The following is a 12,235-nucleotide window of genomic DNA, read 5'->3' as shown; positions in this document are numbered from 1 at the left end:
CCCCGCTTGTGCTCTTTCTCTCTCAAATAAATAAAAAAATCTTTAAAAAAAAAAAAAGATTACGGGGCACCTGGGTGGCTCAGTCGGTTGAGCATCCGACTCTTGATCTCAGCTCAGGTCTTGATCTCGGGGTCTTGGGTTCGATCCCCACATTGGGCTCTGCACTGGGTGTGGAGCCTACTTAAAAAACAAAATAGATTACCCCACACCCACTAGGACAATAAGTATTGGCGAGAATGTGGCGAAATTGGAACCCTCAGATGCGGATGTAGGAAATGTAAGATGGTGCAGTCTCTGTGGAAGACACTCTTCAGAAAGTTAAACAGAGACTTGCCACATGACGCAGCAATTCCACTAGGTGTATATACCCAAGAGGATTAAAGCAAGGACTAGGACAGATACTTTTACACCAATGTTCATAGAAGTATAATTCACAGTAGCCAAAAGGTGGAAACAACTCAAATGTCCCATGGATGAATGGATAAACAAATTGTAGTCTAGCCACACAATGGAATATTCCTTAGAAAAAGGGAACAAAGTGCTGGTACATGCTACAACATTATGCTTAAGCAAAAGAAGCCAAGACACAAAGGTCACCTATTGTATGATTCCATTTATAACGAAACGTCCAGAATAGGTAAATCCATAGAGACGGAAAGTAGCTGAGTGGTTGCGGGGGCTGGGGGAGGGGAAATGGGGAGAGGCTCCTTAACGTGCTAGCTGCCCTTGGGCTGGTGACAATGTTTGGGAACTAAACAGGGTTGATGCTTGCCCCATGCTGCCAATGTACTAAATGTCACTGAATTCTACATTTTAAAACGGTTAATTTTATGTTGTATGTATTCTACCTCAATAAAAACAAACCAAAAAATACTTATTAGAGTGCTTCCAACTCAAGGGAGGAAAGAGTTCCAACCTAACCAGCTGGAGATTTACATCTTAATCAGAGCCCCCTACTTGAAGAACTTTGCAAAATGAGAGAATGTCAGCAATAGAACAACCAGGAGGCTGGGAGAATTTGAACACTTTCAGAATGAAGGCCAAAGGAGCTTGACCTAGCTTGGAATAAAAGGAGCCTCCCTCAGGGATTGGCAGTGGAGGTTGGGAAGCACACAGTAGTTTGGGATGGAAAACGTTTTAATAACATTTGTTGAGAAATGACAGTAGTGAGCTCCCTGTCCTGAGAGGTAGTCAAATATACCTGAATGGCGGACAGCCACAGGCAGGACAGGAGGGATTCCTGAATGTGGAGGGTTAGTCAGACTGAGTTACAAAATTCCCTTTAACTCAGAGATTCTGTGAAACATTTTGAAGTATCACTTGGGAGGGGAGAGAGGAAAAATCTAGCCCATAGTAAAGTAACACTATTTTTTTCTAAGAGGCTACCAAATTCACTGTTACCAGGCAGGTGGAAAGTGTAGGGGGGGAGTAAGAGAAATCATTGTTAGCAAATGAAAAATAAGGGCTAATTAAATAATTTTGAGCTCTGCACATGGTTCCATTTTAAATCTCATCTGCAAAACCAAGGACACACCGTCAGATAAGCTATATTCTTTGGTATTCTTGTGAGTTCCCGTGGCCCGCTGTGAGCTCTGATCTAGATTCCCCGACGTGGCTAACTCAGCCACAGTCCGAAAGCAGAGTGTCCCGGGCAAGACACGAGCATTAGAGGTGGACAGAACCCAGACTTATGGATTGAAATGCTCAGTACAAACCAAGGGAAAATCACTTGCTGATTGCTCTGCCTCACAAAAAGGCAGCAAGAAATGAGCTGTGTTTTCAAGGCAGGATGGGCTTTCAGCCAGCTTTCTAATCCCGGGCCCCCTGGGATGCTGCCGAGTCAGGGCTCTCTCTTACCTGTGTCCTCCTCACAGGCAGCCCGCCACCCTGGGACCCCCCCACGGCAGGATGTGGCCATTTCTCCTTCTCGAAGCCACAGCTGAACTGGAGACGGACGCTGGAAGAGGCCCCAGGACTGGGCCCTGGGGTTTGCCCTTGTTCCTGGTGCCCAGACCCGCAATCTTATGATCCGGAAACACTTTCTATGGCTGGTGCCGTGGTGGAGTGGACAGAGCTTGGATTTGGATAGCGCTGGGCTCAAAGCTAAATCCGGATTTGCCATGTGCTCGGGGCTGCGACCTGGGCCACGTGACCTCACATCTCCAGACCCAGTTTCCTACGACAACTATATGAGGTGGGGACTGTGATTGTGCCCATTTTACAGATGGGATATGCCTGGAAATAAGGTCTCAGGAGCCCAGAAGGCATAGAGCTAACCACCCGACAGGCACGGGTGGTTTATAAATACATACAGCTGTCATAGCACATACATGTGAAAACAATTACGTAGAATAGTAATGCTTGATGAAAAAGTCTCCTAGACCTCCTCTCCCAACTGGAGGCAATCTCTTCTAACTATTCCTTGCTTGCGTTTCTCTGGAAGTACTTTCAAAATGCAGACTCCCGGAGGTGAGGCATTTTGGCTACTGGCATGGGCAGTTTGGGTTTTCACCGGGAGGGGGAGGGGGCGCCGTTGCATTTAGTGGGCCCAGGACGGGGTGACGGGCCCCCTGCAGTGCACAGGAGAGTCTCGCACAATGAAGACACGTCCCCATTTCTTGACCAATTTTTTAATGTCTTCTGGACATTTGTGTAGATGAAAAATCTGCTTCTAGGGCCTGGCACCTAAAAAAATAAGTCCATCTTACATATAAATTCACACAGGATATTTTGCGGTGGTTTTAAGCAATGTGGATTTTTTTTTTTTTTTCAGGAGTGCAATTACTGTAGAAATTGAGGGAAGACTGCACTTTGGTTTGCTTGGAACTTTACCAAGTTGTTCACCATTTTGGTGACATCACGACACTGAAGGCAAGGCCACTCTTGGAATTCAAATGCCCAGTGGAACCCATCTCAGTCGGTTGGCATCTTAGTAGTTATACTGATCTGTTCTTTAATTTGGATTTCATTTGTGGAGAGCCAAAGGGGCATCCTAAATGTTTGTTTATAAATGACATTAGATCTGATAAGGTCGCAACAGTGGCTCTAGTCTTGGTAATATGCTTAATTCTCTCCTCACCAACTTCAGATAATATCTACTGGCTCCTTGACATGAAAGATGAGGATTTATGTCCCTTACATCATCCCTCCTCTCAAAGCTTTATTTCTTTTTCCATCAAACTTTGACAGTATCTTCTGACCCCCGCTGGAGCAGCTGGGAGCATTCGTGGTGTTGTTCTTTCATTCATATTCTTTCACGTTCCACTTTGTGTCGGCTGTCATTTGTTGGTGTAGTCAAACGTGTCAAGGTTTGCTAACGTTTTCATTTAGTTCTGCAAACAGAGCTCAGTGTTTTGTTTTGTCCGTAAGGTGACTGTAAAGTTGAAGACCAACTCATGGACTTCCCACTGGTTCGAGAAAGCAGCCACCTTTCTGAGGAACAGGCGAGAAGGAGGTACAGTGTAGAAATTGGGCCTGATGGGGCGCCTGGGTGGCTCAGTCGTTAAGCGTCTGCCTTCGGTTCAGGTCATGGTCCCGGGGTCCTGGGATGGAGCCCCGCATCGGGCTCCCTGCTGAGTGGGGAGCCTGCCTCTCCCCCTGCCCCTCCCCCTGCTCATGCTCACTCTCTCTGTCTCAAATGAATAAATAAAATCCTTATATTTTTAAAAGATTTTATTTATTTATTTGACAGAGAGACAGTGAGAGAGGGAACACAGGACTCTGGGATCATGACCTGAGCTGAAGGCAGATGCTTAACTGACTGAGCCACCCAGGTGCCCCTATTTATTTATTTTTGAAAGAGAGAGAGAGAGAGAGAGAGAGAGAGAAGGGGCAGAGGGAGAGAATCATCAAGCAGGCTCCACTGAGCTTGGAGCCCAGCGCAGGGCTCAACCCCATGACTCATGAAATCACGACCTGTGCTGAAACCCAGTCGGTCGCTCAACCAACCGAGCCACCCAGGCGCCCCGTCTAAGAGTGCATTTTCTTTCAGTCTTCTAAGATACATATATGTACATATGAGCATGACTAGGATTATATTGTACATGTAGCTTTTTATTCTGCTTAAAAAAAAAAACAACAACAACAAAATATCCGAGCTTTTCCCCACATAATTCTTTGCAAACAAGGCTGTGTGATGCGTGATCATACAGAGCAGGGCTTCTCAACCTCAGCACTGTTGACGTTTGGGGCTGGATGGTTCTTTATTGTGGCGGAGGTTGTCCTCGGCATTGCATGATGTTCAGCAGCATCCCTGACCTCCAGCAACCAGAAGCCAGTAGCACGCCCTCCCCAGATGTGACCACTAAAACTGTCTCCAGGGATTGCCAAATGTCTCCTGAGGGAGGGAAATCATCCATGGCTGAGAGCCACGAAACTAGATCAACAATAATTTATGTAACTACTCCCCTTTTATTGAATAGGTGTTGCTTCCTTTCTTGGTTTATGTTCCCTCTCACATCTTGCTCTGAGATAAACATCTCTTTACATTAATTTTGACTGAAACAGTCATTATTTACGTAAGAGAAAGTCCCAGGAGCGGGATTATTAGGTCAGAGGCGATGAATATTTTTGTCTGTTGATAGATACTGCCAAATAGCTTTCCAGAAAGGCTCTACCAATTTACTTGCCCACCTGCAAAGTAGTCTTGTTTTTAAAAAATTTTTTTAAAGATCTTATTTTTAAGTCATCTCTACACCCAACGGGAGGCTTGAACGTATAACCCCCGAGATCAAGAGTCACGTGCTCTACCGACTGAGCCAGCCAGGCGCCCCAAATCCTGCTTTATTTTTTTAAAGGTTTTAGTTACTTGAGAAAATTGGTTTATTATTTTATTTTATTTTATTTTATTTTTTTAATTTTATTTATTTATTTGAGAGAGAGAATGAGAGACAGAGAGCATGAGAGGGAGGAGGGTCAGAGGGAGAAGCAGACTCCCCGCTGAGCAGGGAGCCTGATGCGGGGCTCGATCCTGGGACTCCAGGATCATGACCTGAGCCGAAGGCAGTCGCTTAACCAACTGAGCCACCCAGGCACCCCTGGTTTATTATTTTAAAATAGCATTTGAGTAATAATCAAATATGCTTATTAGCCATCTTTTGTACCCTGTCTGTGGTAGCCTTGCTAATTTCCCAACTGCTGGGTTTTTGTTTTTTTTTGTTTTTTTCTTCTTCTTCGTAAGGGTATTAGGGACAATTACTTGTTGAAATAAGTCTGTGACATTTCCAAAGCGAGTAAAAATTTCTATTAAAATGTGGCTTTCCTTGGACATTGTGTACACAATTGCTATAACTTGGTTTTTATCACAGCATCCCATTGTGGCCCGCTCTAATATTTGGACAGCTGGTATTTCTTTTCTTTGGTTAAAATAAAAAAATCTAAGACTTCTAGGGAATGACCGAAAGTGGACCAAAGGGTTTACTTTCAACTCCGTGCACAAAACCTTAGACTTTTTGGTCCCAGAGTGGTGGAGTAAGGTCATAGCTTGCCAAAATGATTTCAGAGTGTCATGCCCGAGTCTCATTCTGTTGCTTTCACCGTCTCCTAGGAGTCTCCCAAGATGCAGGAACCAACGAAACCCAAGGTTCTTCTCTAAACCAGGACTTAGAATGAATTCCTTTTTGCCTTCCTTCACTTCCGCCTTTGTCTCGGGCCTTTGCAGGCCATCTCTGTTATTGTCATCTACAGTTGGATTCTTACGTCTACGCGATGATTTTCCAGTAACAAGGGGACAAAAAGTTAGACCTATGAGCTCCCTGTTTTATTAGTGTGTAAAGATTGGGTAGGACTAACTCCTCCCCCTGGGATTGTGAAAATGAACCCTTGATCCGCTCGGCACAGATCTCTGCCTTTTTATGCAAAATATTAGGTTTTCTAGAGCTCTGCCTTGACGAAATCTTTCCTAATCCAATAAATTTCAATAGATGAAATGTTTGCTCCCTCCACCCTTTCTCAATCCTAAAGGTTCTCTCTTTGGGGTTAAATGTCCCTTAAGTGTACTATCGACAGGGACGCCTGGGTGGCTCAGTCGTTAAGCGTCTGCCTTCGGCTCAGGTCATGATCCCAGGGTCCTGGGATCGAGTCCCACACCGGGCTCCCTGCTCTGCGGGAAGCCTGCTTCTCCCTCTCCCACTCCCCCCTGCTTGTGTTCCCTCTCTCACTGTCTCTCTGTCAAATGAATACATAAAATCTTTAAAAAAAAAAGTGTACTATGGACAGTTGCGGTTTATGTGACCCTTTGTTCAAGTAAATACGATGTATTTTCAAAACGACGAAGCACAACATAAACTGTGAGTGTGTGTGTGGGGGGAATATCGGGTTCACAAATGTCTCAAAAAGTATCCGCTGTAGAAAAATGGCTAAGGGTCTCAGAGCTTTTCTAACACCTTTGCAGACAGGAAAATTACTCACTAAGGAGACAGAAGGAATTTAAGCCCCGGACACTGTTAAACCATTAATTAATTCACTTCCAGGCTCCCGTGCAAGGCCTGAGCGGTGGGAGAAGCGAGAAGCGGCGACCGGGGCGAATCTGCAAAGTCCCCCAGAGCCTGACAGGTGTGGCCTTCCGGGGATCAAGATGGCCGATTAAGGGCACCACTAAATCTCTCACCACCGCAGACTGGAGGGTGCCGCCGGTGCCTCTCCCCATCATCGTTACCCGCCAAGTAGCTCAAGTCAGTGTCGGCCACCTTGGACGCACACCGGGATCACCTGGGGAGCTTTTGCGGCCAGAGGCCTCGGTCTCGCCCCGCAGAGGCCCAGATGCAACCAGGTTTTCAAAGCGCCCCAGCTGGTTCTAATGTGCAACCAGGGCTGAGCCCCACCGAATTAAATAATCACCCGCAGCTCATACAGGAACAAAAGGATCCAGGAGTGTGGATGGGGGCAATTGCCGATCACCGGCTGTCCTTGGCTCGGTGTCCCGGGCCTCAGTTTCTTCATCTGCACAATGGGTGAAGATTAGGACCGCAAAGCCCCCTCCCGCTGTGTAACAGTTGGTTTCTGGGACGCGGATCCGCGCCCCCCAGGCCCCCCCACCCCCCGGCTTCTCGAGTTCCCGCGCCCCTCGGCGCCGGCTTGGGGTGGGGGGAGTGTCCCAGAGGAAGCCGCAAGCAGTGCCGGCCACCCTGGCGCGCCCGCTGCCGGGGTCGGGCCCTCGCTGCGGGCGCACAAAGCCCCCGGCGCTGACGTCAGGGCCCCTCTCGGCGCGGCCGGCCCCCAGTGCAGGCGGAGCCGCGCCGCGCTCCCACCCCGGCCCCGGAGCCAGCAGCGAGCCGCCAGCCGCCAGCCCAGCAGCGCAGCCCGCCCGGAGCCCGGCCGGCGCACGTGCCCGCCAGACCTGCAAACTTGTGCCACCGGCCCTGCCCGTCCCCGGGGAGCCCGCGCCCCTCCCGCCCGTCTCCAGCCATGGGTAAGCGAGCGCGTCGGCCCCGCGCCCCCGCCCCGCCCCCGCTCAGGTGGGGCTCCCGGGGCACCTCCGCGCCCGGAGGCCGCAGGTGGGAGGGGCGCGACGCAGGTGTCCCGAACGCCCAGGTGCGCGTCCCTGCCCTGCGGCGGGGGCGTCCCCGTCCCGGCTGCGCTCTGGCAGCCGCCCCCCCCCCAACCCCGGCGTGCGGCCCGCGGGAGGGCAAGAGCCGGTGTCCCGGGAGGGGGTGCGGAGCAAGCAGACGGGGCGTCCCGGGCGGCTTTATTTTAAGGGTTGGTAGAGAGGAGTCTCCTGCTCATTTCCCGGAACGCTCTCCTGTCGCCCCAGCTCCCAGTCCGGTCCTGTCCCACCCTGCCGTGGTCTTCTTGCCCTTCAACCCAACACGAAGCAAACGCCCGGTTCCCCAAGGCTGGGGTCTTCCGAGAGCTCATTTGGGAACCATGACCCTTGATACCAGGAAGGGGGGAGGGGAGAGGGACAGGATGGGTCAGAGGGTGAGTCTCTTTTCTTTGTCCCCCGTTCCAACTATCAAAATGCGGACCTGGGCGCAGGTGGACACGGTTTGCCAAGCGGATTCGAGTGCAGCTGGGGGGATCGACTAGTGACGGTGAAAGCCCAGTTCTGGAGACCGAAAATCTCCAACCTGGCCCGGGGCGAATGTTAGGCGGCTGTGGGATTCTTTCCGTCCCCTCCTAACACCCCGAAATGCTGCCGTCAGCAGCATGTCGTTAAATGGGGACTCCATCGGAAGGGAACCTCGGGAATGCTGTGGAAAACGACCTAATTCCGCCGCACCCCGGGAAATGTCTGAGGGCTGTGACTGGGAAAGGGCTTCTCTCCCTGCTCTGTTATCCTTCTCTGCAGCCAGACTGCGGCCACAAGCGCCACAAAAGCCACAGACCGAGGAGCCACGCCGAAGCATTCCTAATGAGGAGCGCCGTGGGTTTAACCATTGCGGGTTAATGGTCGGGGCTTGGGAATCCCTGCCCGTCCCCCATCCCCACCCGTGGCCTCTTACCCAGTCTGCATCCCTCTGCTATTGAGAGCGAGCGAGAGAGCGAGCGAGCGAGCGCTAGAGAGAGCGCGCGCGAGAGTGTGTGTGTGTATGTGTGTGTGTAAGTGAGGGGGTGTAATTTTGTGCCGATTGTAATTTTGGTCAGGGACAGTAGGGAGAGCTTATTATTTTGAATTTAAAGGGAAGAGCAAAGAATTGTATAGTTGAATCTTTTTTAATTGACTAGGTGGTCAAAATATGGAAGGAAACAAGGCTCCCGAATCCAACAAGAAAATTTCTTACCAAAAAGTTAGGGGAGAGCTAGGATAAAATCCTTCTAGAAAGGGCAGAATTGAGTGACCTGTAACTCTGGTTCCTATTTCTCTTAATGCCCCCACCTGAGTAGTCCCATCACTCAATGTTCCCTTTTATTTGACTTATTTTTTAAAAAATATTTTTAAGTAATCTCTACACCCAAGGTGGGGCTCGAACTCACAACCCAGAGATCAAGAGTCCCCTGTTCCACCAACTGAGCCAGCCAGGTGACCCTCAAGGCTCCCCCCCTTTTTAATGCTTCCCTTTAAATGAGGTTCATACACAAAAATCAGATGGCTGCTGCTGAGCCTGGAACTATTTTGGCAATGCTTGGCGCAGAGATGTTGAAGTTAGAGAAGTACCGTGCTGAGGGAAGCATTAACTGGTTTTCCTGAAATAAAGTTACTTCTGGTTCATTAACGCTAGGTGTTAGAATTTGTACTAGTTCGAAATGGAGCATCCAGCTACCACCCGGGGAACCTTCTTGAGGATGGCTTTCACAGGACCCTGGGCTTCATTGGGGGCAGGCTTTAGTGTTTAAATAGGGTGTGGAGGTTAGATGGCAGTTCTCATGAGGCAAATGCCCAAACCAGAGGCCTGGTCTCAAGGAAGTACTTTGTGTCTGGGACAATTGTTGGTTCTACACTTCAGTTGCCAATTTATGTTAATTTGTGCATACCTCACTTGTTCTGGCAGTAGCCTTGGTTTCAGTTTTTAGGTTTTACATTAAAAAAAAAAAAGGGCCCTTCATGCCAAAAGGAAACATAGTGATTTCCTTTGGTAGATTCTTAGTAAATACACCACAAGGCCATGAACTGGTTTTATTTTTCCAGATGTATTTAATTACCCAGCATACCCTTATGAATGTTTTAATGGAAATGATTTAATGTTGGGAAAATTCTCGCCATTGGTGCGAGTTGGGACTTGGGTTCTTACGCAAGTCACTTCCTTAACCCGGTATTAGTTCATTTACTGACTGGTAAAATGAGTGAGGTTTATGGAAATAAAAGCCCCTTTGGACTCAAATTGAAAGGTATTCGACATCTTTAAGTTGAAAAAATACTGAGCAGGAGTGGTGCATGCAGTTTTATCTCTCAGTGTATCTTAAAACCTGTTCTTGTTGAAGGAGTTGTGGGTTTTTTAGGGCTTTGTTGAGCTATAATTTACAAACCACACAATTTGCACATTTGAGCATACAGAGTTCGTGATTTTGTGTGTATTCCGAGTTGTGCTGCCACCACCACTGACGGAGTCATCACCCTAAAAGGAAACCCTGTGCCCCTTGGAAGTCACTCCCCATCCCACCCCCGTCTCCCCTGGCAACCGCTAATCTACTTTCTGTGTCTAGGGATTTGCCTATTCTGGACGGTTCATGTAAATGCAACGAGCCAATTGATGTTTGAAGTGTGTTTGACTAGTCAGTAACTTTGGTTGTTTGGCCCAATGGGAAGATGTTGATGTTTTGTTCGTATGCAGTACATCACCTAAGTGAACGCGTCGAAACGAATTACTTCCCTGGCTGAAGGGTTCCACGTTTGGCCAATGTCCACCCGTGTGCATGTGCACACACATTTCCTGGTTTTACTCTGGTTTTCTCTGTTGGGAACTCCTGTTGCCTAACAGAATTGTTTTTTTAAGTAATCTCTGTGCGCAACGTGGGGCTCAAACTCCGGACCCTGAGATCAAGAGTTCCATGCTCTAGGGACTGAGCCAGCCAGGCGCCCGCAGAATCGTTACTCTGTTACCTTATTCACAGGCCTGAAGACCTTAGCAACTACTCGGGTTCAGTGTAATAAGCTCTGATAAAGGCATTTGTGGAATATCCACCCTGCTTTGACAAGGCTCATGCATCCAGAGAGAAGCGCTCATTTTGATTCATTAGTTGCCTATCCTTTTAAGTGCAAATTCTGTGTGAAATGACCAGAGACCACAAAATAACTAATTGTTTTCATCCACTTTGTGGCAAGGAAATTTTTTTATGAGGATTATGAATTTAAACGGTCATTTCACAAAAGAGCAGTACAAACAACTGGCTCAGAGCAGTTCTTCTTTAACTGTAACATGCATACAAACCCTCTTTGATTTTGTTGAAAAAGCAGTTTTTTCACTCAGTGGGCCTGGATGGGAGCGGCGTTTCTGCGGGTCTGGCAAGCTCCCTGGTGGTGCTGGTGCCGCGGGTCCCCAGGGTGAGGAAACTGAGGAAAAGCAGGGCAAGCCAGAGGCCGTGTGTCTGCCCCAGCAATCCCACCAGCTTGCTCTGTGGTCTTAGCTAAATCATTTTCTCTTCTTGATCTCCCTTTACTACAGAATACAAGGATTTGACGAAGTTATTTCTTTGGGCTCTTACAGATCTAAAGGGGTATCATTTAGAAAAAAAGAAAGGAGAAGGTAATGTGATGCTTGAAAAATAGGAGAAAACCGCTCCCTAATTGTTCAAACACCACTGGTTTCCGTGAAGCCAGCGTTTGTAGTCAGGCTGAATGCTGGCATCTTGACGTGCCCGCCGACGGGCATAGTGGCCCTGCTCCGGGGAGCCTGGTGGAGGAAGCTGTGCGCCGTGCTTCCAGCTTTGCCTTCCCCTGCCCTCTTCCTCCGAGAGCTGGCGGCTCCAGAGAACTTTGCTCTCCCCACACACCGGGCCCAGATCACCTTCCGAGGCAAGACTCAGAAGGAAGCCCCCTGAGGAACCAGACAGGCACACCTACGTGTCTGGTTCGGGAAGTTTGCTCAGAAATTCAGATGCAATTGCAGACAAAGGAATGGTCTCCTGACGAATAGCCGGGCAGGAAGTATTTCCAGAATGCGCTAGCCTCCCTCCCTGTGAGTGTCAAGATCTTACATCGAGCCCACCCTCAGGTCTTGGAGAGAGCTCCCTTTAAGTCTCTGGAGGCAAACTGAAATTTTAAGTAACCCTCACAGTCCAGTAGCGCAGAGTTATGTTTGTGACCAACAGGAAATAATTAATTAGTATATTTTTGCTCCAGCAAAAGCTGTTGCCCAAACCACTTGACCCCTGCAAGGGTTTTAGAGCCGATCCTTAGCTGCTGCACCCAGGGTCAGGCAGTTAGAAGGTTTATTGAAAATGCCGAAGTGGTGAATCATCAAAAGTGCCACATGTGTGTCTTAAACATTCAATTAACTTTAAACATTAATTTGCCAGTATTTTGTTGTAGAGTTGAGGTCTTTGCTTTCAGTGTGAGCCCTGGTTGGGATTCCTTGAAGTCTCGCTCGCATGTCAATCACAGCCCAAATTCATTGGCTTCTGATTTTCAGTTTCAGAGTCCTCTAAAGTAAAATGAGAGCTTAAGGGTATCGGGAGCCAGTCTCTGTGCAGAATGCTCTTCTATCATCTACCCCCACTCCCCTTAAACCTCTACAATTGTCCTGTCCATGGTTTTAGGCAACTATTTTTCCAAGTGACTCATTTTTAAGGCTTGCCAAAGCAATGAGCTTGGGTTTCGAAGAAATAAAAGCTCTTTCTTTTGCACACGTTTTCTTAGTCT

At 48.4% G+C, this 12,235-nt stretch overlaps 1 protein-coding gene across 1 annotated transcript in view; it reads left to right on the top strand.

The window, feature by feature from the left end:
* Positions 1–7,259: 7,259 nt before the first annotated feature.
* GPM6B (glycoprotein M6B) overlaps positions 7,260–12,235 on the top strand; it is a 153,746-nt gene continuing 148,770 nt past the window's right edge. The window contains exon 1 of the mRNA XM_032389581.1: positions 7,260–7,408. Within this exon, the coding sequence (XP_032245472.1) occupies positions 7,405–7,408 (4 nt within the window). The 5' untranslated portion in view covers positions 7,260–7,404. The remainder of the gene's footprint in view (positions 7,409–12,235) is intronic.

The sequence above is a fragment of the Phoca vitulina genome, unplaced genomic scaffold (assembly GCF_004348235.1).
Source record: "Phoca vitulina isolate PV1807 unplaced genomic scaffold, GSC_HSeal_1.0 scaffold55, whole genome shotgun sequence".
Classification (NCBI taxonomy): Eukaryota; Metazoa; Chordata; class Mammalia; order Carnivora; family Phocidae; genus Phoca; species Phoca vitulina.
This window is presented reverse-complemented; position numbering and strand designations above follow the sequence as displayed.